Genomic DNA, 22103 nt, shown 5'->3' with positions numbered 1-22103 from the left:
ATGGCAGTCGCGTTTGTAAAAACTAGTGCCTACGCCAAATCTTGGGATTAATTGTCAAGCGGACCCCAGGCTCCCATGAGCCGTGGCAAAATGCCGGGACAATGCGAGGAAGAAGAGATTATTTTCATATTTTTTGGACTTCAAAAGTTAGAAGGGGAGGGGGCACTTTTTTTTCGGAGAGATATCCAAAAATATCCACTTTGTCAAAAAATACCCTTCATTTTTAAGGACCTATCCAACGAAACCCCATACCATTGGGTTAAAGCGAAAAGAATTCTGTCGCCATGGATGCAATGCCTAACTGCAGCTTTCTAGCACTCGATCACGAAGCAAAGACGCAGATGATATTTGTAAAATTTGACGATTTAAAAGTGCTTGTTGCTAGGCCTATTTGAATAAAGAATATTTTGACTTTGACTTTGATGGACAGACGGACATGGCGAAACTATAAGGGATCCTAGAACCTAACCCTAGAAAGTACCTAATTATTGTATATTTATAGTATATATTATAATAATATAGTATATTTCGTACCGACTCCTAAGGATCGTGAAGCTGGAATTTCAGCAGTGTGAATTCTTGACCAAGCGTAGTGAAGGTCTCCGTTTCAGCTTGGGCAAAAATGCTTCCATTTGTCCGGATGTTCTCCTCTACAGGTTGTAATTCTAAACCGATTCTCGTGATACCTATTTTGTGAGCAGGTTCGACGACCCGTCCAGTGGCGCCCTCATTAGGGGAAACGTGTTATCTGATAAACCAATTAATTTCTGTATAAAACAGTATATTATTATTGTTGTCATACTTAATCCTCAATTTTTTTTCTATGTAATATAGTTTTATATTACTTAGTTTTTACTTTATCACCTAAACGGTAAAATGTGGCCAGTCGAATTCAAATCAATCATCATGTATCAATCAAATGTTTAATGTATTCAGTTTTAAGCTATGCTGTCTACATTTACAGCTAAAGCGCCACAAGTTATACTTATACATTTTTTAATCATCTGCACCTACCTTTTCACATTAAGATTTATTTTATTGCAAGTACGTAATGGAACTAGGTAACCTAAATAAATACAAATTGTACGTAGTGCTACCATACAGAAATGATACTTCCTACAAAACCGAAGTTTGACAGCCATTCAGGCACAAATCATGCTGTCTCTCTCTAATGTATGACACTATCCCTTCGGCTATTTAGGGTAGTCGAAATTCAAGTCATTATCTTGTCTGTGGTTGTGCACGCAAAGGGACGAACGTGCCAACCCTAATAATTGCTTGGAGCAATACTGAGCCGAACGGAGGCGGAGCCGAGAATGCCCGAATGCTCTAGTCTCCCCACTGCTATGAGCAACTAAAATTGTATTAGCCTCGTAAGGCCCAAGGTCCTACCTATAGGACTTATTCAGTTCGATGAAATTTAAATCATATTCAATTAGGACAGAGTTGCATTTGTTTTGTTTCGTGCAATTTTCAAACAAAATAAAATCTACTGTATTCCGTGCACTATAGGTTCAAATTCCAGTGGCAAATTTTGGATTTTTCATTTCTATAGCCATAGGGCCTTAAGAGGTTAGATCACATAACTCTACTGCGGTTGCAACAATGATTATTAATGCAAAGCATTACCTACTTAGCATCTAACCGCCATTCGTAGAGAAAAGCTAAAGTTAAAGTTTTTTATTACTTTGCACTTTTCCCCGTTATGATCGAAAGCTAATACTTAAAATTTTACTGGGAAATGTAAAAAACGCAATTTTTGATTCTATTACTTAAGTACCAACATTTTTTATACTACGTCCGTGGCAAACAAGCATACGGCCCGCCTGAGGGTAAGCAGTCTCCGTAGCCTATGTACGCCTGCAACTCCAGAGGAATTACGTGCGCGTTGCCGACCCTAGCATCTCCAACTGGCAACCTTACTCACCGGCAGGAACACAACACTATGAGTTGGGTCTAGTGTTATCTTGCCCTTATTCCATTCTATCTACGATATTTAAAAGATAATCTTGTCTAGAACTTGCATTTTTTTAATAGTATATTTTTAGTTTTTTTAGATCATGCCCCTCTGTGAAAATAAATGAGAGTCGTAAGCATTTGTTTACAAAAAAGGACAGGCAAATCGAAAATTTGCCTCCTACGCAAGCTGCCCTGATACAAAATAGCTTAAGGGCAGTTGTACAGGCTGTTTATATTTGACCATCTGAATGGGGTTGGCAAAAATACGAAAAAGCTTGGGTGCCACTGTGATCCTATGGCTGCTCAAGCATGCCTAAAATGAATAAGACGAAGAAGCACGAGATCTTGCAGTTCCAGGTGCAATGCTTTAAACACCAGCTCAAATGACTGAGTTATGTAATTGTGGAGGTGGTTGTGAATAAAATTAACTCTCAAGCGTTCTATTATTATTTCTCTTTATTTTTAACAATGACCTGACTTCGTTTATAAATTAAAGATGTTTAAAAATCACATTAATATTATAAAAGCCAAAGTTTGCGAGTGTGTATGTTTGTTACTTCTTCACACTCAAGTGGCTGGCCAATTTTGATATGGAGGTAGCCGACACACTTTTTTGAAAAAAAAAAAAAAAAAACCGACACCCTGGATTAACACATAGGCTACTCTCTTAACCGCCGGTAACACCGGGGGTACAGCTAGCATAAAATTAAAAAGAAGAAAGATGCAGGTAAAGACAGAAATAAATACACAATAATAAATAAAAGAATATTTGTAGGTTAGGTTTTTTTATAATGTATTTATATCTTTTGTACTGTTTTGTGTTTTTATATTTTACTTTTAATAAATCAAAGAATATCTATTACAATTATGATATTACTAGCTGTTACCCGCGACTTCGTCCGCGTGGAATCTTATATTGAACATTTTACATCTTTAGTAGGTGCAAAATATTTAGTACAATACTAATTTTATAATATCAGGAGCGGCTTTGCATTGATTCAAACTTTCAACGCATTAAGTAATTAAGGGGATAGATTTTGAAAACTTAAGGTTTGGTACCCAAAACGGGACCGTATTACTAAGACGTAAGACTCCACTATCCGTATGTCCGTCCGTCTGTCTGTCAGTTATAGCTAGACAGTTGAAATTTTCACAGAAAATGTGTGTTGCTTCTATAATAACAAATACTAAGAACAAAATAAAATGAATATTTAAGGCTCCCAATAAACGTGTTTTTTTTCCGTTTCTTGCGTAATGGTACAGAACCCTTCGTGCGCAAGTCCGACTCGCATTTGACCGGTTATTTTTTCTTGTAGGTACACGTCATAAATGTAACCTGTACCCCTAGTGTACATTTATTCAATAGCGAAACGTGACGTACGCGTTTGCGTTAAGTCTAATTTTGTATGGGATTCAGTTTCCAAAACCTCTTGCTTGGCGCGCTGTTTCTAAATCCCATACAAAATGAGACTTAACGCAAACGCGTACGTCAAGTCACGCTATCGAATAAATTTACACTAGGGGTTCTGATGTGCTAACTTCAAGTTTCTGGCCATAGCAGCTCCCGCAAATATCAAACATTTATATCAAATATCAAACATTTATTCAGCAAATAGGCCACAGGGGCACTTTTACATGTCCATTTTTACAAACAATAAATTAAAAAAAAGAACAATTACAAATATCGAATCTATGAAATAATAAATACTTTATTAGAGATGTATACTGTCTCTAAATGTCAAATTACACAAAAAAACTATGATAAAAAAATAAAACCATAAAATACTAAAATTCTTTAGAGATGTTAAGTCTCTAAGTGTCAGAGATATAATATAAAAAAGATATTAAATTATCCTTAGAGATGTAGAGGGTCGCCAAGGCTTGAAGCCCGCTTTGTGTTACTCAAAAAATTCAACTCATTACTCCTTATAAACGCTGAAATATGCGCATATACAGTTTCAAGTTCCGCATTTGATTTTTTTTAATCTGTAGGTATACTAATTTTTAACCCCTTTTACCTTAGGGGATTAATTTTCAAAAACACTGAAATTAGTTTTCTTGTATTTTAATAATATATCTTTTTAACGAAGTTTTAAATCCGTAGCTTAAAATAAAACTTGAACCTCATTCAAACTTTCATATCCTTTTTACCCCCTTTAGGGGTTGAATTTCCAAAAATGTTGAAATCATTTTTTTTTTGTAATCGGGTATTATGATTATCTTAGAAGTTTCAAAGGATTTGTAATGGATTCAAACTTTCAACACCTTTTTAACCAAGTTAGGGGATCAATTTTTAAAAACGCTGAAATCACTTTTCTTGTATTCTAACAATATGCAAATATACAAAGTTTCAAGTTCCGCACTCGAAAAACATTTTCATCTCCATTCAAACTTTCAACCCCTTTTTCACCACCTTAGGGGATGAATTTTTAAAAACGCTGAAATTAATTTTCTTGTATTCTAACAATATGCAAATATACAAAGTTTCAAGTTCTGAACTCTAAAAACATTTTGATCTCCATACAAACTTTCAACCTCTTTTTTGAGAGATTAATTTTCAAAAACGCTCAAATTAGTTTTCTTCTCCTTTGATAAAATACCTTTTTTACAAAGTTTCAAGTTCCTCGCTTAAAATAAAATTTGAACCTAATACAAACTTTCAACCCCATTTTAACCCTTTTAGGGGATGAATTTAAAAAACCACGAAATTAGTTTTTTTTCCTTTAATTATAATACCTTTTTATGAAGTTTCAAGTTCCTAATTTACTATAAAATATGAACCCCAAGACAAACTTTCATCCCCTTTTTTACCCCCTTAGGGGTTGAACTTCCACAAACGTCGAAATAACTTTTATTCATTCAAAGAATTTGTAATGTATTCCAACTTTCAACCCCTTTTTATACCTGTTAGGGGATGAATTTTTGAAAACGCTGAAATCACTTTTCTTGTGTTTTAATAATATAGGTACCCATGTACAGAGTTTCAAGTCCCGCACTCAAAAAAATGTTTGATCTTCATACAAACTTTCAACCCCTTTTTTACCAAGAAGGGATACACCCGCCATTCTGACTCTCACAACGAAGGGGTATAAATATTAGTATACACTAAATTGTGTAAAAACATTTCTACAATGTTAATATCCAGGGAGGAAAATGGAGACGTTTGTATGGAGAAGGGGTCGTCCACCATCCTGTTAAGGCGTAGGTTCAGAGTGCAGTTTTTGAAAAATCGTAGCGCTTTTTTAAATCACAATCAAAAAATGTATTATTGGCAATCTTGAGGATTTTCTCTAGTGACTTCATGCAGGATTCGAATCCTGATTTTTAGATTTTCGCTCGATAGAAAAAAATCACAAACATAGGTCTAAAATGCACTTTTAAAATTTGCGCAAAAGCTAAATATATGAAAATTGCTTCTAAAACTCATCGATATTTTTTTTCAAACAACAAATTATAATTCAAAAACGTGATTGATATCCACGGGCCCGAACACGCACATCCAACTCGCTCACGCTTACGCTCAGTAAGAGTGAGATAAGAACACGAGCCTACGCCTATGGGGCGTGTGAGAGGGCGATATTTTCACTTTTTTTTTCTCTGGAATAATGTCTAATCAAGATTAATGCTATAATTAAGATTGAATTTGTAAATAAAAAATATCTGCACGTCTCTATGTAGCTCCTAAGGTTCCCACGACATATATAGAAGCTCTTGTTGGTGGAGTAACATAAGGTACATCTTGCGAATAAAATTCCATTTGATATTCCAGTATGTTCCGTATTTGCATGTCCACGGCTTTAGGATCTAAAATGGCGGTATCGTACAACAATTTCACAAATCCACAGGTTGCCTTGTGAAATAAATTGAACACTTAGGTAAGAAAGCGCGGCACTCAAAGGAATAAACTTGTTTTGTAAATTCATTGCGGCATTCTTAGATGCTGACATACTACAATGTATGCAACTATGCAGGTATTTAGGATAGTCCAGTAAAAACTAAGACATTGAATTGATTTTTTTATTATAAATCCATTATCAGGAGGCAATTACTAACTTATTTAAGATAAAATAAAACTAAATGGGAAATGAACAATTGTACCTATACTATCCCCCTTTCTTCCATTTTTCACCAGGCGTGTAGTTAGTCATAGGCTGGCCGGATATACCACAAGTGCCAATACCAACTCTACCTGTCAAATTGTCAGGGGATGCAAAAATGCTTTTAGTCCTAACTCCAGGCTTTTTAGATGCCTTAGTATGAAATGATAACCATTTATTTTTTTCACTTTCTCTTTCTTCCTCAATTTGTTTAAATCTTTGTTGTTTTTTCTGCTTTTTCTTTTTTAAATATTCTCTGTTGTAACCTTTACCATGCCTGTAAAACGAAAAAATAATGACACAGTTATTACAGCTAAGATTGTCACAAAGGGGCAAGGTAAAGTCAACAAGCCTGCTTTGAAGCGATGGCCAATGTTTGGATGATGGCCGACTTAAGCACAGGTTTTGGTATATTATTATAATTTTAATGGCACACTCCTATCTGTGTGTAACATTTATTTATTAACTATTTTTGGAAAGGGAACCTTGTGTTGAAAGACATTTTATACTCACTTGCTTTCATCTGTACTTAATCGTCTTTTCAGTCCTGACCCCACTGGCTTAACATCGTACACAGATACTGTTTCTAATGAAGTATAACCATCAAATTTTACTTTTAAGCTGTCTGCTGTTATTTCTTCAACAGTTGCTTCATACAGCCTGGAACACGAATAACATTTATTTATGTTGCTCTGGTGATTTACAATATGTGAATGTACAATAGTACATATTAAAGTGTTATAATAACCTCCTAAATTACATTAAACTGAAGAAATACTATAGATAGGACCTTGGGCCTTAGGAGGATAAAATATATTTATGGTAACATAAAACCACCCATCTATAGACCAAAGTCTCCCACCCAAAACTCATTTGAATATCTATGTTAATTTTGAATAATACAGTTCTAGGGCAAAACAATTTTATTAAACAGAAGAAGAAACTCAGACAAAACCGAAAAGTATGTTAGTATTGATACTTAGGGCCTGTTTCAATGTCCAAGTAAAGTCCAAAATAAGCAACTTGCCACTTATCTGACGAATAAAGTCATCATTGGCGTTACACAATCTTCAAATAAGCTTAACTAATAGATAAAGTGCTAAGTTTTGCAGGAAGTTTTATCTGTCAATTAATTAATTTGTTAATTATCTATATCTCTGGGCCTGTTTCACAATGTCTAAGTATTTATATTTAAAGGGTCTAGCAGGCTAAGCGAACTAGAGGTGCCCCCAACGACGGATTTGGTCATTCTTTCAGGTGGTGTACTGGCAAGTCCTAAGAACACTCTATGCTTAATATCAGTCCTCGATCTTCTTTTGTTTTCGAGTTATTCAGGATAATTTAAAATAATCAGCGTATCATTGAAAGTGGCATATTTTGTAAACTGTGCAAGTTAGATTAACGAAATAAAATTATATTTGACAATAATAAAATAGGCTAAAAAATACACATTTTTAACCCACGTCATGTACTTATACTAAATTGTGTAAAAATACATTTTATTTTTCTTCAGATTTATTTTTTTACTTTTCGCGGAGGTACACCTCCAGAAGAAATATGCATGGATAGCCTCTAGTACCCGCTACATACACATATAAAAATATTTGCGTAAATCTTCGTGCGCCATGTCAAAAAAAAATCGAATAAGTAGTTAGGAGCATATGTAAACAAAGTACTAGTGCAGGGTGTAGATAAGTTAGTATGTAGGTGTGTAAGCTTTTTTTATTATCCTATTTATAATGCATCGAAGATGACATGTCGACTTTGATAACATTTGACACATATTCTAGCTGCATATGTTTTATTTGCATTTTGTGTTAGAAAATGGATAACACTAAGTGTAAGTCTTGTGAAAAAACATTAAAAAATATTGATGGGATTCTAATTTTAAATCGTTCCTCTGAATCGCACACAAAATTATCATCATCGGATAAATTATAATCGGAAGCGTCGGAGGTTGCAGACGAAGAGCCAGCATCGCCAAGTGCTGTGCTGCTACACGTAGACGTTGATGCTACTACTTTATGTTTATACACCAAAAGTCGACACTTACCACACAAAATATCATTGATATAAATTAGCTTATTTGTGCATTTGCTATATAAATCAGCCTCTTGACCAGTTTTTGTGCATTTTTTCTTCGCATAAATATTTTTTAATGTTTTTTCACAAGACTTACACTTAGTGTTATCCATTTTCTAACACAAAATGCAAATAAACCATATGCAGCTAGAATATGTGTCAAATGTTATCAACGTTGACATGTCATCGTCGATGCATTATAAATAGGTTTATAAGAAAAGGTTACACACCTACATACTAACACTTATCTACATCCTGCACTAGTACTTTGTTTACATATGCTCCTAACTACTTATTCGATTTTTTTTGACATGAGGCACGAAGATTTACGCAAATATTTTTATATGTGTATGTAGCGGGTACCACTGGCTAGCCATGCATATTTTTTCTGGAGGTGTACCTCCACGAAAAGTAAAAAAATAAATCTGACTAAAAATAAAATGTTTTTTTACACAATGAAGTATAAGTACATGGCGTGGGTTAAAATAGTACATTACGATTCAAGTGCGAAAAATAGGAAATTCGAAACGAGTGGCGATAAATTAAAACACGACCGAAGGGAGTGTTTTAAATCGACACGAGTTGCGAATTACCTATTCGCACATGTATCGTACAACGTTTTACAGTACATATGGCCCTTTAAATGTTCGACACAGTAACATAATATGCTACTTCTCGCACTAGTGCTATAAAGTAGCCCCATATGTACTGTAAATATGTATTTTGTAGCCTATTTTATTATTGTCAAATATAATTTTGTTTCGTTAATCTAACTTGAACAGATTACAAAATATGCCACTTTCAATGATACGCTTATTATTTTACATTATCCTGAATAACTCGAAAACAAAAGAAGATCGAGGACTGATATTAAGCGTAGAGTGTTCTTAGGACTTGCCAGTACACCACTTGAAAGAATGACCAAATCCGTCGTTGGGGGCACCTCTAGTTCGCTTAGCCTGCTAGACCCTTTACTTGACGTTCCATGATTTAAATTTACTTGTATCGATTTTTCAACGAAATGAATGTCAATGAAATAAAAATATTTGAAACATTGTCTTTGAAATATTATTTGTACGATAATCGGAATAAAAAAACCTCAAAATCTCTGGAACAGTCCTGAAAATTGGAATGAATGTAAATTAAAGGCCCCTTTTTCATGTCCACATCATTTGACATTTGGGGGCCTTGAGGAATCGCAGCTATTTTGGAAAATGTGTACCAACCTGGAGTATTTCGCGTTTTACTATAAATCTACGTTATCTAGGAAAAAATGGTTTATTACAACATTAAAGCTTATTAATTTCTACACAGAAAAGTTCTAGATGTCTTTGCGGAAAGATACATCTTTTTATAAAAAATACTTGCTGAATCTAGGTTCAGCGCTTATACCCTTCCAGGGGACAATCTCTTATTAAGAAACTCGGAAGAATATGAATTCCACTTTTGTCTATACATTTGTATATTATCTATCCTAATTCCACCATTTTACTCGACTGCAACTTAACCAGAAAGTAGGGTTTCAGTTTCAGTACTGATGATTCAGTACATCTTGTACATACTAGGATACTTTTCGGATTAAAAAAAATGACATATTGGTAAATTCTTCTGTTTACACTTGTTTTATTTAAAAAAATCAGTACAGCCGCCTTGAGAGGACGCTGAATTCTAAAAAATATTTTTTCTTCCAGCACTTAATCTATTGAGCCGATTTCAATAAAACAGACATCAGTAGATCTATAATTGGAACATGAGTGCTATGCAGTACAAATTTACCAAAATTAACGGAGGAAAAATGTTGTAGTCATTCTTACTGAAGAAAAAGTTGTGTTTTAAGGTCTGGCAAACTTCAAAAGACGAGTGTGACCGCCAAAGATACATTGAAGCTAAGAAACTTGCCAAAAGGATGGTGGCATTGCTCACGAGCTGCACCCAAAGAGAACGAGTACAGCAAATTGGAAAAAGCAGGCTCAGATAAAGAAATATTTAAAATTGCGAAATTTAGGAACAAACAAACTAAAGATATCAAACATAACAAATACATAAGAGACTCCACAGGATCACTGCTGACTTCCGATAAATATATAAACGACCGATGGCACGAATACTACAACAACTTATTAAATGAAGAGTTCCCACAAGAACCTATGCCAAGCTTGCCTTCAGTACATGGCGCAATAGAATCGATAACACAAGAAGTCAAAGCTGAGCTTACTAAAATGAAAAATAGCAAAGCAACGGGCCCTGACGAAATACCATCAGACCTCCTAAAAATGACTGGTAACGCAGGTTTGTCATGGTTAACTAATCTTTTCAATCTTGTGCTTACTCACGGGAAAATGCCTGATGGCTGGAGACAAAGTAATCTAGTTCCGTTCTATAAAGGTAAGGGGGATGTAGCTGAATGTGGAAATTATCGTGCCATCAAGCTAACCTCACACGTGTTAAAGATCTGGGAGAGCGTAATTGCTAAACGATTATTAAAACTAACTACTGTTACATCAAATCAATGCGGCTTCACCAGTGGAGTAGGCACGATAGACGCTATCCATACTGTTCGAATCCTTCTTCAGAAATACAAGGGGCTAAAAAAGGACCTCCATCTAGTCTTTATAGATCTCGAAAAGGCGTTCGATCGTGTCCCAAAAGAGCTAATATGGCAAGCGTTACGAGTACAACTAGTTCCTGAACACTACATCAAAATTCTCAGAACATGTACTACAGTATCAAGACCAGAACTCTCTGTCCGGCTGGTATTGGCCCAGAATTTGAGTTGAATGTCGGGGTCCATCAGGGTTCTACTCTTAGCCCGCTGCTCTTTAACATACCCATGAACTATGTCACTGAAGACCTTCAAAAACCTGCTCCCTGGTCTCTTTTATATGCCAGAAATCCAAACCGACTTTACGGCATGGTGCACAGCACTGGAGCGCAGAGGGTTACGAGTAAGTCGAAGCAAAACTGAATACATGTACTGCAACTATTCAGGAAAAGTATCACCTACTTGCTTGGTTAAAGTGTAGATCTTTAACAGGAGTTCTGTGTGACGTGAAGATTCCTATAGAAATCAAAGGAAACATATATCCTCTCTCCTGGCAACCCTGTGCGATAGACGCCATAATAAAATCCGTCCCTGTAAATATCATTTTTTTGCCGGTAAAAGTGTTAATTGAGTTGTTTTTCCTGCCTCAATCAACGATAATAGCAGATATTATTGTTTTAGCGCTATTTACAAACATGTGAAAGTGTAAATATATCGAAACTAATTCGGACTTGGAATCAGTGCAAACACGTTAGTCATAAGTGCCGTGGTTTCGGCTGGCGCTTAAGCCGTTTTGTCGACATCTGCATAAACTCTAACCTGAAATGTCGAAAATGCTGGGTTCGGGCTTAAAGCGAACTCCGCCAAATACTCCGACGCCGGAGCATCAAGAAAAAGTCGCTGATACGCCTATCACACAATCACAGTCTGGCTCGATGTCCAACCTATCAACTTTGGACAATGAACAAATAAATTCCAGGTTCAAACGTAAGCGGGAGGACAATGCAGAGCTCATGGACGAGATACGGAGCCTGCTGGCGTCAGAGTCTGCTAAATCTGACAAAAAGTTTGCGGGCCTGCAGTCTGTTATGGACGAAATTAAAACTCAAAACGCAGAAATTAAAGCGTCAATTGAATTCACCTCGAAACAATATGACGACCTCAAGGTAAAACTCGACCGGCTTGAAACTGAAAGAAAAAAAGAACGAGCCTATATTTCACAACTAGAAACCAAAGTGGAGACCCTGGAGCGGTATTTGAACATTACTAAACTGGAAATAAAAAACATCCCTAAGGAAAAAGATGAAACTAAGGATGATATTCGGAAGTTAGTGACAGCAACAGCCAAAGTGATAGACATGCCCGTGCAATATCATGACATAAAGGATGTTTTTCGCTCTGGGCGGCGGAACGATCCGGCTTCACCAATAGTGGTTGATTTTACGAGTGCTATCATTAAAGACAACATGTTAAAAAAAGCAAGACAATTTAACACAAAAAATAAACTCAGCACCAGCCACCTGGACAGGGAGGGACCGGCCCGACCTATTTATGTAGCTGAAAAACTAACTCCACACGGACAACACATGTACTACCTAGCAAGAACATTCGCTCGGGAGCACAAGTTTAAACATTGCTGGACCTCACATGGCAGAATCTTCCTACGGAGAGAGGATGGAGGGCGTGTCTTCCCAATTGAAAGTGAAGCTGATCTGCGTAATGTGCCTACAGGTTGACTAGGCTGGAAATATTACCCTGGAAATAGTTTGTCGGATTATAAGTTAAGTTGGAAAACATGCTACCAGTTAGTATTAAATATTTTTCATCTAATATATATAAAAGTAGACATAAGCTCAATACAAAATGAATACACTCACACTAACATTGAAGTAGAATTAGGTTCACAAATTTATATCTGTACACACTTACACAAACTTATAAACAATACTCATGTTAAACCTAGGGAATGTAACTTCTGTGAAAAACAAACCAAAATGCACCTTTATTTGCACAAAAATCTATTTTTTATATTCTTAAGTAAGTAAATGGCCTGTACCAACCAAAAGATTATCTCCGATATAGATAGTGTAACTGTTGCCTCTGCATATAACTGTGCCACTGAAGAATGTAACCTACTATTAAGTAAATCTAGTTTAAGCTTGAACATTGTTAGTCAAAACATCCGTAGTGTTTACAAAAACTTTGATGGTTTTATAGCACAACTAAGTCGCTTCGAATTTGAAATAGATATTATAATATTAACTGAATGCTGGCTAAGTGATCATAAATTGGTACCTTCCTTGGTAGGTTATGTTTCATATTCCTCCTCAAAGTGCCTAAACCAAAATGATGGTATTGTTATATATGTGAAACAAAATGTCAAAAACTCTGTAATTGAATGTGAACCAATTGGTGCTAATTTAATGTTACTAAAAATTCAACCTGACATCTATATACTGGCAGTATACCGCTCCCCGTCTATACAATCTATTGATGGATTTCTGAGCTCCTTGGAACAAATTATTCGGCCAATTTCCTATGGAAATAATTTAATGATAGTTGGTGACATAAACATTGATATCAAACCAAATAGTATTGACAGGAACAAAGCACCATACCTTAATCTATGCGCTGAGCTTGGTATGTTGCCAGGTCATTCTTACCCAACACGATTGTCAAATTGCCTAGATCATGTTATTATAAAGACGGCACTGCCCGCTTCTATTTTTGTCATTGACTCCACAGTAACCGATCATGCACTTGTTCTATTAAACCTTTCACTGTGCCTTCCTCAGTCTACAAATATGCAATTCCATAATAAAATTAAATACACACAGGCAGTTGAATATCTTCATAATATTGACTATTCGTTTATCACCAGTTCAGCTGATGTTAACCATGCATTTACCCAGTTTGTCGACACATTAGCTATGGCAATAAAAATGAACTCTAAATGTTGCCCTGTGCCTTGTAGGAAGAGAACGCTTAAACCTTGGCTAACGCCAGGTCTTTTAAGGTGCATCCGCCATAGAGACCGTCTTCATAAAAAAAGTCAGAATGATCCAAATAACGAAGTTCTACTCATCTCATACAAGCGATATCGTAATTTTTGTAATACTCTATTAAGAAATCTGAGACATAAATATGATAGGACGTTGTTGCAGTGTGCAAAGTCAAATAAGGAAACATGGACGGCAATTAAATCAATAGTTAATTATAAAAAACTGCCAAACTCAGCTCATGAATTAATTAGCTCAGGAAACAAGGCCTCTGATGATATTGAAGTTGTCAGTGACTACTTTTCTAAGATTGGTCAACAATTGGCTAAAGCAATAACAAATAATGGAACAAATTTAAATATACACAGCTTTCCCATGCCAAGAGCTTTACAATCCATAGTTTTATTGCCTCCAGATGAAGCTGAAATAGAATCCTTAATACTTAGTCTCAAAACTGATTGTGCCACCGGCTGGGATCTCATTCCAGCAAAACTGCTTAAACTTGCAAAAAATGTAATTATTAACCCTCTCACAAAACTTATTAAAATGTGTTTTAAACAAGGGGTCTTCCCTGCGGTACTTAAAAGATCCCTAATCACACCTGTTCATAAAGGAGGGAGCCAAGACAATGTTGCTAATTACAGGCCAATCTCAGTTTTGTCAACACTCTCAAAAATCCTTGAAAGAGCTCTAAATAACCGGCTTGTTAAATACTTGGAGCACCATAAAATTTTATCAAACTGTCAATTTGGATTCAGGCCAGGCAGGAGCACGGAAGACGCCGTCAGTGCTTTGACTGAACACGTTATTACCCAATTAGATACTAAAAAGAAATGCCTGGGCGTTTTCCTTGATCTTGCCAAGGCATTTGATACTGTCTCGATCCCAGAGCTTATCGACAAGCTGGATTGCATTGGCATAAGGGGAAAGGCTCACATGATTTTCAGTGACTTCCTGGTCAATCGTACACAGCAAGTTAAAATAGGTAACACTGTTAGTAAAGATTCCCCTGTTGTTTATGGAGTGCCCCAGGGCAGTATATTGGGACCCAGCTTGTTTCTAATTTACATAAATGACTTGTGTCAATTATCTCTTACAAAAGGAAAAATTTTCACTTATGCTGATGATACATCCATAATTTTCCATGGAGATACATGGGAGGAAGTGTACAGTAATGCTGAGATTGGACTCCATAAAATAAATACTTGGTTACAGAGAAATCTACTTACCTTGAACTTAAATAAGACCACATATTTACAATTTTCTTTAAATAAATCATTTATGTATAATAGGGAGCTTAAGGTTCACAAATGCAGTTTTCAGTCAGGAACTGATTGTACTTGTACTGTTATTGCTAAATCTGACTGTATTAAGTATCTGGGCGTTCTGCTTGATGACAGAATGAGTTGGCAGCCACACCTAGACCTAACCTCAACACGGATAAGAAAATTAGTATATATTTTTAAGAAACTAAGAAATGTATCTGACCTAGTTTTATTGAAAAAAGTATATGTTGCTCTGGTTCAGCCAGTGATTGGTTATTGCAATGTTGTATGGGGTGGCGCTTGTAAAACCCACATGTTAAAATTAGAAAGAGCTCAGAGATCCCTGTTGAAGGTCATGACATGTAGATCATATAGATATCCAACGAGTCTATTATATAAACAATGTCAATTGCTCTCTGTTAGACAACTATATATACTTCAGTTAGTGCTAAAGCAGCATAAGCTTACCCCTTATGATCAAAATAAAATTACAAGCAAAAGAACTTTGACTAATGTTTGTGCACCATATAAATGTAGACTAGCTACGGCCAGACGGCAACAAAGATTTATGGGCATCTTTTTATATAATAAGATTAACAAAACCCTAAACATTTATCCCCTAAATAAACATGAGTGTAAGGAAAAACTTAAGTCCTGGTTGCTGTCATTAGACTATGTACAAACTGAAAGCATCTTACCCTGATTTACTCTCACACATACACACACACACACACACATCTACACAAAAAATATATATGTAAAATAAATTGCATTGTATTCTTATTAGAATGGCATTTGTTTTATAATATTAAAACAAGCCTTAATTATCTACTTTAAGTCTAAAATGAAAATGGTTAATGTCTTAATAGTTACTATTATGTTTGGGAGAGGACACTGACTTCTGTAACACAGGTTTTTACCTAGCTCAGAAGTCAGGGACTTCAACACTAAAATGTACTTACCTTAATGCCAATAAAAAAAAAAAAAAATTTTTATTTATTTATTTATATATAAGAGAGCAGTAAGACCAGCTTTAATGTATGGATCCGAATGCTGGGCCACGCGAAAATCTGACGAACAAAAACTCCATGTCACAAAAATGAAGATGCTAAGGTGGTCTGGCGGTGTAACACTCAAAGATAGAGTCAGGAACGAGCACATAAGGGGAACTTTTAAAGTAGCGTGTATCACTGACAAACTCCAGGAAAATCGCCTACAATGGTACGGTCATGTCATGAGGCGAAATAAAGAGCACATGACAAGGGTCGTCATGGAAATCGAAGAACCAAAAAGAGGTCCAGGTCGCCGTATTTCCAAGGACATGAAGACAACGGATTTAAAACCCGAAATTGCACAAAAACGCCCAGAATGGCGTCTTAGGGCTAGGAGGGCCGACCCCAAGAGACATGGGAAATAGGCTCGGGAGAAGAAGAAGAAGAACAGAGGAAAAATGTCAAGGGCTAAATATTGTGATTGCAAGGAGATTTAAGGTCTTAAATAAGGTTCAAACAATACTGACATTAATCAAATTTGAAACATACAATCTCTGCAATCCCTGTTAACATTTCTTAAAATTCAAGGTTTGGGGACCACAAGGACCAGGCGCCATCTATAATGGTACACATTTTTCAAGAGGGCTGCGATTCCTCAAGGTCCCCAAATGTCAGATGGTGTGGACATGAAAAAGGGGCCTTTAATTTACATACATACCAAATTTCAGGACTGTTCCAGAGATTTCGAGGTTTGTTCTATTTCGATTGTGCTATTGATTAAATTTCTGTCGGCAATTCAAGGGTAAACCCTTTTACTCATATTTATCTATATATATATATATATATGTATAGTTTACTTAACAATCAATAGATATATACTAGTGTATATTGTCAGATCACAATATATATCACGGAAATCTAGTTTCTGAATTCCTGATCTTAGTTTGTGATAAATATTGTGATGTGTTAAAATACTAGACTTCTCGTACAGTAAATACTGCGATGTCAGTGCGTATCGCTACAGCCATGGAGCCTGACAACTAAACAAACACACACACCACTCTACAAAACAAATTACAGTACTGACATGATAAATATTGCATGTGTAGCCTTCTTACGTGATCAAAATGTGAGATTTTGTCAGTATTTACCATATTGATGGATCACAGTATTTATTGTCTGTCTAGCCTTCGCCTTCAGCAGTTATACATCATTTAAGTTGTTGAAATTTTAACTTTCTGTGAGTAATTTCCATTTCACATTCCCACTGCAGGAGACTGCCAGACAAAGGGATATGTAAACTCTACAAGTAGAAGGCAAACAAGAGCAAGCAAGAAATAAATATTAAGTTCAATTAGGGATGTGATAATGAATAATGTAACTTAACATAAACGAAATTCAAACATAATGGCAATATTAAAAAACCATGTTCTTGCACTTACATTCCATCAGTTTTGTACTTGGCAAGGCATTTGTCCCCAACATGCCACTGAGCGGGAGCGTGCTGCTCCGTCTCCTCCTCGGCCGCCAACAGCGACGCTGTAACATCATCATCATTACTAGAACCGTGAATATTCGTTGCTTTAGATTCTCCTTCCTGTGTTTTTATAAGATCTTGGGTCAACTCAATTACTTCTTCCAAATCGCCTTTCAATTTCAGGAGTTCCTCATTTTGAGGATCAGTTAACAGTGCCGCTTCAACCTGAAATTTGTTATTTCGTAATAATTTATTGATTTGTTAAACCTTTATCAGGTACTTACACTCAAAAATAATATAATACATTTGCTCCATTGACATACCTGCTGTAATTGTAAATTATAGTTTCTTAAGTCTTCAGCCATCCTGATGGATAGATTAATATTACTATTAATTAAATAATTTATAATTTACACCGTGTAGAGGCGACACTACAATAAAAACTATAATATTATAATTTCAACATTATTTTTTGACAATGACAACGGCGTCCATTTTTATGATATGATATAGTGATGTATGTCCGATGTCGGTTCGATGAATCGATTCTTTCTATGGCTAAGAAAATCGAAAATTGATGAATCGGAGAATCTGAAAAACTTCGATTCTCAGATATCAATAAACCATGTAAACACACAAAATGTTATAAAGCCTGACCAGGGCTAAAACCTTGAAAATCGAAATTCGTCAACTGCGGGCATTTTTCTCTGTCACTCTAATTACCTCTTAGTGAGTGTAAAAGAGAAAGATCCCCGCAATTTGCGAATTTCAGTTTTCGCGGTAGGCCCTCAGGAATATATGATCATGCGCCATGTTGCGGAATTTCATTGGAACTAATTTCTTACACTGGCAATAATTTTAATGATAGGTTGTCACCGTTGTCAGGTAGTGCGGATGCGAAAATGAAATTTGCTCATAAACACTCAAATACATTTTTAGATTTAGACCGATCAAATGGAGATGCAAGATTGCTAATTTTCGACGCTAGTATGCAAGTTTATAATTTATTTATTTATTTAGAGAGATCGAATTTAACTATAAATCTAAAATTGGTGATTAAATTGTGTACGTGTGGACGCTAGATGAGATTGGTGGCATTTATTTTCCTGTTAATATTTTCAAATCGATCGATTTGATCATACCGTCTGGGTCTGGACTTGGTCTGGACTGCCCTTTATTTCGCTATCATGTCATAGTCATTGGCTTAAAGGTCTCGTAACCGGGCCATAAAATAAAAAAATAAGAAATGTCATATTAGTCAAGTTACAAGTAATGTCAATACTGTCAATCAATGTACATGAGATAACTAAGTAGAAAATTTTGAAATTCATAAATAATAAGAATATAATTATAGTGCTAAGCTTTTATTGTGCTATGAAACCGTAGAACTCTCGTTAAAAGATAGATTTACGAAGTTTACAGACACATTAACAATTCTGTTTAACACTGGTAGGTAGGTATTTATTCTCATGTTTAGCAACTTCTAATAGTTTTTAAACGTTGAGAACAAGATTAATGGATTCATCCAATAGCAGCAACTGAATATACCTTCTTAGGTTAAGTGTTTTATGAATAAGAAACATTTAAACTGTTGTGAGACACTAACATTAAAATAATTTTATGGTTTACACTCACGTTTGTGACGAAAAACAATAGGTTTTATGAAGATTATGTACATGGAAAAAATAATTTTACATAGAAAAGTCTACAACGATATTTCCATATTAGGAAGGACAATTAATTTTATTACCTAATATTGACTTTTTTTTCAGACCTAAGACACATACATTAACCAGGAATATGAAGAATATTTTTGATTTGCCGGATGAAATCAATATTCTGATAGTAAATCTGCTAGACATTGAATCCCAGAAGAATGTTTATTATACATGCACATATTTCAAAAATTTAATAAGCATGTATGGAGTAGTAACCAGTTGCAAATTATGCATGAATGTTATGGCCACAACTAAATCACTAAAGCTGGAGTTTTTTAACGACATTGCTGTGCACTTACGAGAACTCAACTTATCAACTATGAGTGATTTAAATAAAACTACACTATTACCTGCTATTAAGAAAATGAAGAAATTGCATGTTCTAGATATTTCTTATACTAGGATAAACATTATAGATTTGCTTGATCTACACCAGGCTTGCCCAACCATTAAAGATGTTTCTATCAACTTTGCATTTGACAAATCGGTTAAGGTAAGGGTTTCTCGCCGCATTATAGAAAAATGTCAAAATATGTTTAAAAATTATGAAAGAGTTCATTTTGTAGGCATATTGACTAATCTATTTTGTTCAAAGCTGCCCTTAAGTTTGCTAGAAAAAGCTAAGTTGAATGAGTTACAGTACACTATAACAGATTGTGCATTTTTAAGCTCTGTTTATTATAATGATATAAATATGGAAGAAATGATACAATTTAGGCTACTGAAAGTGTTTATGCTCAACTGGCATAAAGAAAACCAGTACTATGGACGCCTACATGAATCTGCTATTCTTTCTATGTTAGACTTAAGCAAGTATGAGCTTATCATGGTTTCCCGATGCACTATGGATGTGTTGCAAGTTCTAGTATCTCCTAGGTTTAAGGACTTCTTTCTTAAACAATTTGGTGTGCAAGCAGACATATTCACAACATGGACTAACCAGGAACTGGGAGGCAATGTTGCATTCATGATTTGGAATACAGCAACAACTGTGTTTGACAGCTTATTTTATAATCAGTTATTGAAACAGTTAAAACAGTTCTTTCCATATTATTTAAAATCAGCATCTGGTGATACTCAAATACCAGCCACTAATGATTGGATTTACACCAGACCAAACCAAAATGACTTTGCGAGGTCAGTAAGAAATATTGAGGCTGATTTTAAGAAAAGAAGAGTAGCTGCACAAGGCATCATTCTTGACTATGACAATGTTTGTAAAGACAAGAAAAATATTAAATTAACTATTTTGTTTGAAAATACGATTAGATGTCTAGTGACACTATCGAGTAGTAGTAACTATTTAAAAAAGATAACTCATTTAAACTTGACTGGTCATGTGGTTTATAGCTCTGATTTTTTCAAGATATTATTTACAAATTGTCATAATCTTGTTGCCATCAGTTGCTCCTCATCGCCAAATGCTACCCAAGCATTAGGACGGTACATTTGGCTGTGTAAATATATTAAACATTTACGGTTAGTTGCAACAACAATTGATTTCAAATCATTGTTTGTTTCGTTAAGTCAATGCAAATACATAGAGAATGTACATTTGTATAATATGACATCCAGTGGTGATATATCTGAACCAAAGGATATGTTTGAAAGATGTTGTCGTATGTATAATTTATCAATATGTATGCCCATGTCTGATACTGCAAGAGCGAAAAAATTGCAGATATTTAATAAAATAAAATCCATGTACTCGAGAGATCATTTAAATATAGAATTGTGTGTTTCACCTGATCTCAAAGCTTATGGTTATGATCCTTTCATTGATGTTTTCGATTTGAATCCAATAAAATTAGTATAATACATTGTTTGTTGTTTATATTGAATACTACCTAAGCCATTATTGTATATCTCGGTTACTGAAATAAGGGCTCCGCCTGCCCGCGTGGGACTCGATCTGTCGTTCCCCTTTTTTCGCTAAGCGCCAGGGGGTGGATTTACAAAAATAAACTAGCTATGGGGGTCCGTCACTTAAGACACCATACTATAAGCAGTCATCAAAATTTGCTCAGTAATCTAGCAGTGAAAAGGTGGCATCAGAGTCGCATTTGTAATAATAATAATAGGTAAGTACCTATGGATTGTACAGTCAGCGTCAAATACTTTGTAGCAACCAAAGTAGCCAAATAGTTCGGTACACCATATATTTAGTATGGTGTACCGAACTATTTGGCCACTTTGACTGCTACAAAGTATTTGACGCTGACTGTACGTCTTCCGAACTATTTGGCTACTTTGGTTGCTACTAAGTATTTGACGCTGACTGTACAATATTCCTTTATCTTTTTAACGTCCAGAATACAACATCATCGAGGAAATTAATTTGCATATTTTTTTTTTTTTTTTTTTAATTTATTAAAAACTGATCGGCGATTGGCTCTAGTCACACCTGATGGAAAGTGAAGACAGGGCCTAAGATGGAGCTCACCGATTCAGTAGTAGCCTATTCACTCTTGCTTTAAAGAGACCGAGGTCATATTTATCAGGGAATACAGAGGGTGGGAGCGCATTCCATTCTTTAGCCGTCCGTAACAAAAAAGAGGAGGCAAACCGTTTAGTGCGAACAAATGGAATGTGTACCACGAACGGGTGCATTCGCTCCCCACGCCTGGACGTCCGATGATGGAAAGGGGAAGGTGGGATCAGATCGTGCAGTTTCTGTGCACACTCCCCGAAATGTATCCGATAGAACACCGATAGGCTAGCGACTCGACGGCGATGCTCAAGGCTCTGTAATTGTGACTTGATAGATGGGTCATCGCCAAAAAGTCTATGAGCCCGGCGCTCTATCGAGTCCAGGGCCGCCAGCTGATATTTGGCGGAACCGTCCCATAGGTGGCAGCAGTATTCCATGCTCGAGCGGACCTGTGCTTGGTATAGGGAGAGAAGCTGTTTCGGCGTGAAATACCGCCTCACCTTAAATAGGACACCAAGTTTTTTGGCAGCAGTTTTAGCCC

General features: G+C 35.7%; 2 protein-coding genes across 3 annotated transcripts; one reads left to right on the top strand and one right to left on the bottom strand.

The window, feature by feature from the left end:
- Nucleotides 1-5962: 5962 nt before the first annotated feature.
- LOC133518982 (survival of motor neuron-related-splicing factor 30) lies at nucleotides 5963-17908 on the bottom strand. Its single transcript, XM_061852809.1, has 4 exons — nucleotides 17737-17908; nucleotides 17379-17638; nucleotides 6570-6716; nucleotides 5963-6333 (listed from the first exon to the last, which is right to left on the bottom strand). The coding sequence occupies exons 1-4, from the start codon at nucleotides 17776-17778 to the stop codon at nucleotides 6063-6065; spliced, it is 720 nt and encodes a 239-aa protein (XP_061708793.1). The 5' UTR covers nucleotides 17779-17908; the 3' UTR covers nucleotides 5963-6062.
- A 662-nt stretch (nucleotides 17909-18570) lies between these two features.
- LOC133518981 (uncharacterized) lies at nucleotides 18571-20951 on the top strand. Of its 2 annotated transcripts, none has more exons than XM_061852807.1 (2): nucleotides 18571-18862; nucleotides 19186-20951. In XM_061852807.1, the coding sequence occupies exon 2, from the start codon at nucleotides 19214-19216 to the stop codon at nucleotides 20945-20947; it is 1734 nt and encodes a 577-aa protein (XP_061708791.1). In that variant the 5' UTR covers nucleotides 18571-18862; nucleotides 19186-19213; the 3' UTR covers nucleotides 20948-20951. The 2 variants fall into 2 exon arrangements, with proteins under 2 accessions (XP_061708791.1, XP_061708792.1); XM_061852808.1 differs by having other exon boundaries at nucleotides 18571-18866.
- Nucleotides 20952-22103: the final 1152 nt, after the last annotated feature.

The sequence above is a fragment of the Cydia pomonella genome, chromosome 6 (genome assembly GCF_033807575.1).
Source record: "Cydia pomonella isolate Wapato2018A chromosome 6, ilCydPomo1, whole genome shotgun sequence".
NCBI classification, from domain to species: domain Eukaryota; kingdom Metazoa; phylum Arthropoda; class Insecta; order Lepidoptera; family Tortricidae; genus Cydia; species Cydia pomonella.
The sequence above is the reverse complement of the archived record's forward strand: the minus strand, read 5'-3'. Positions and strand labels throughout refer to the sequence as shown.

Bases quoted from the DNA above. Each gene is read 5' to 3' on its own strand.
- LOC133518982 (XM_061852809.1), bottom strand. From the start codon at position 17,778: ATGGCTGAAGACTTAAGAAACTATAATTTACAATTACAGCAG. The intron at 17,639-17,736 runs GTATGTCAATGG...AACAAATTTCAG, and splicing joins ATAATTTACAATTACAGCAG to GTTGAAGCGGCACTGTTAAC. The intron at 6,717-17,378 runs GTAAGTGCAAGA...TTCGTGTTCCAG, and splicing joins AAGTACAAAACTGATGGAAT to GCTGTATGAAGCAACTGTTG.
- LOC133518981 (XM_061852807.1), top strand. From the start codon at position 19,214: ATGAAGAATATTTTTGATTTGCCGGATGAAATCAATATTCTGATAGTA.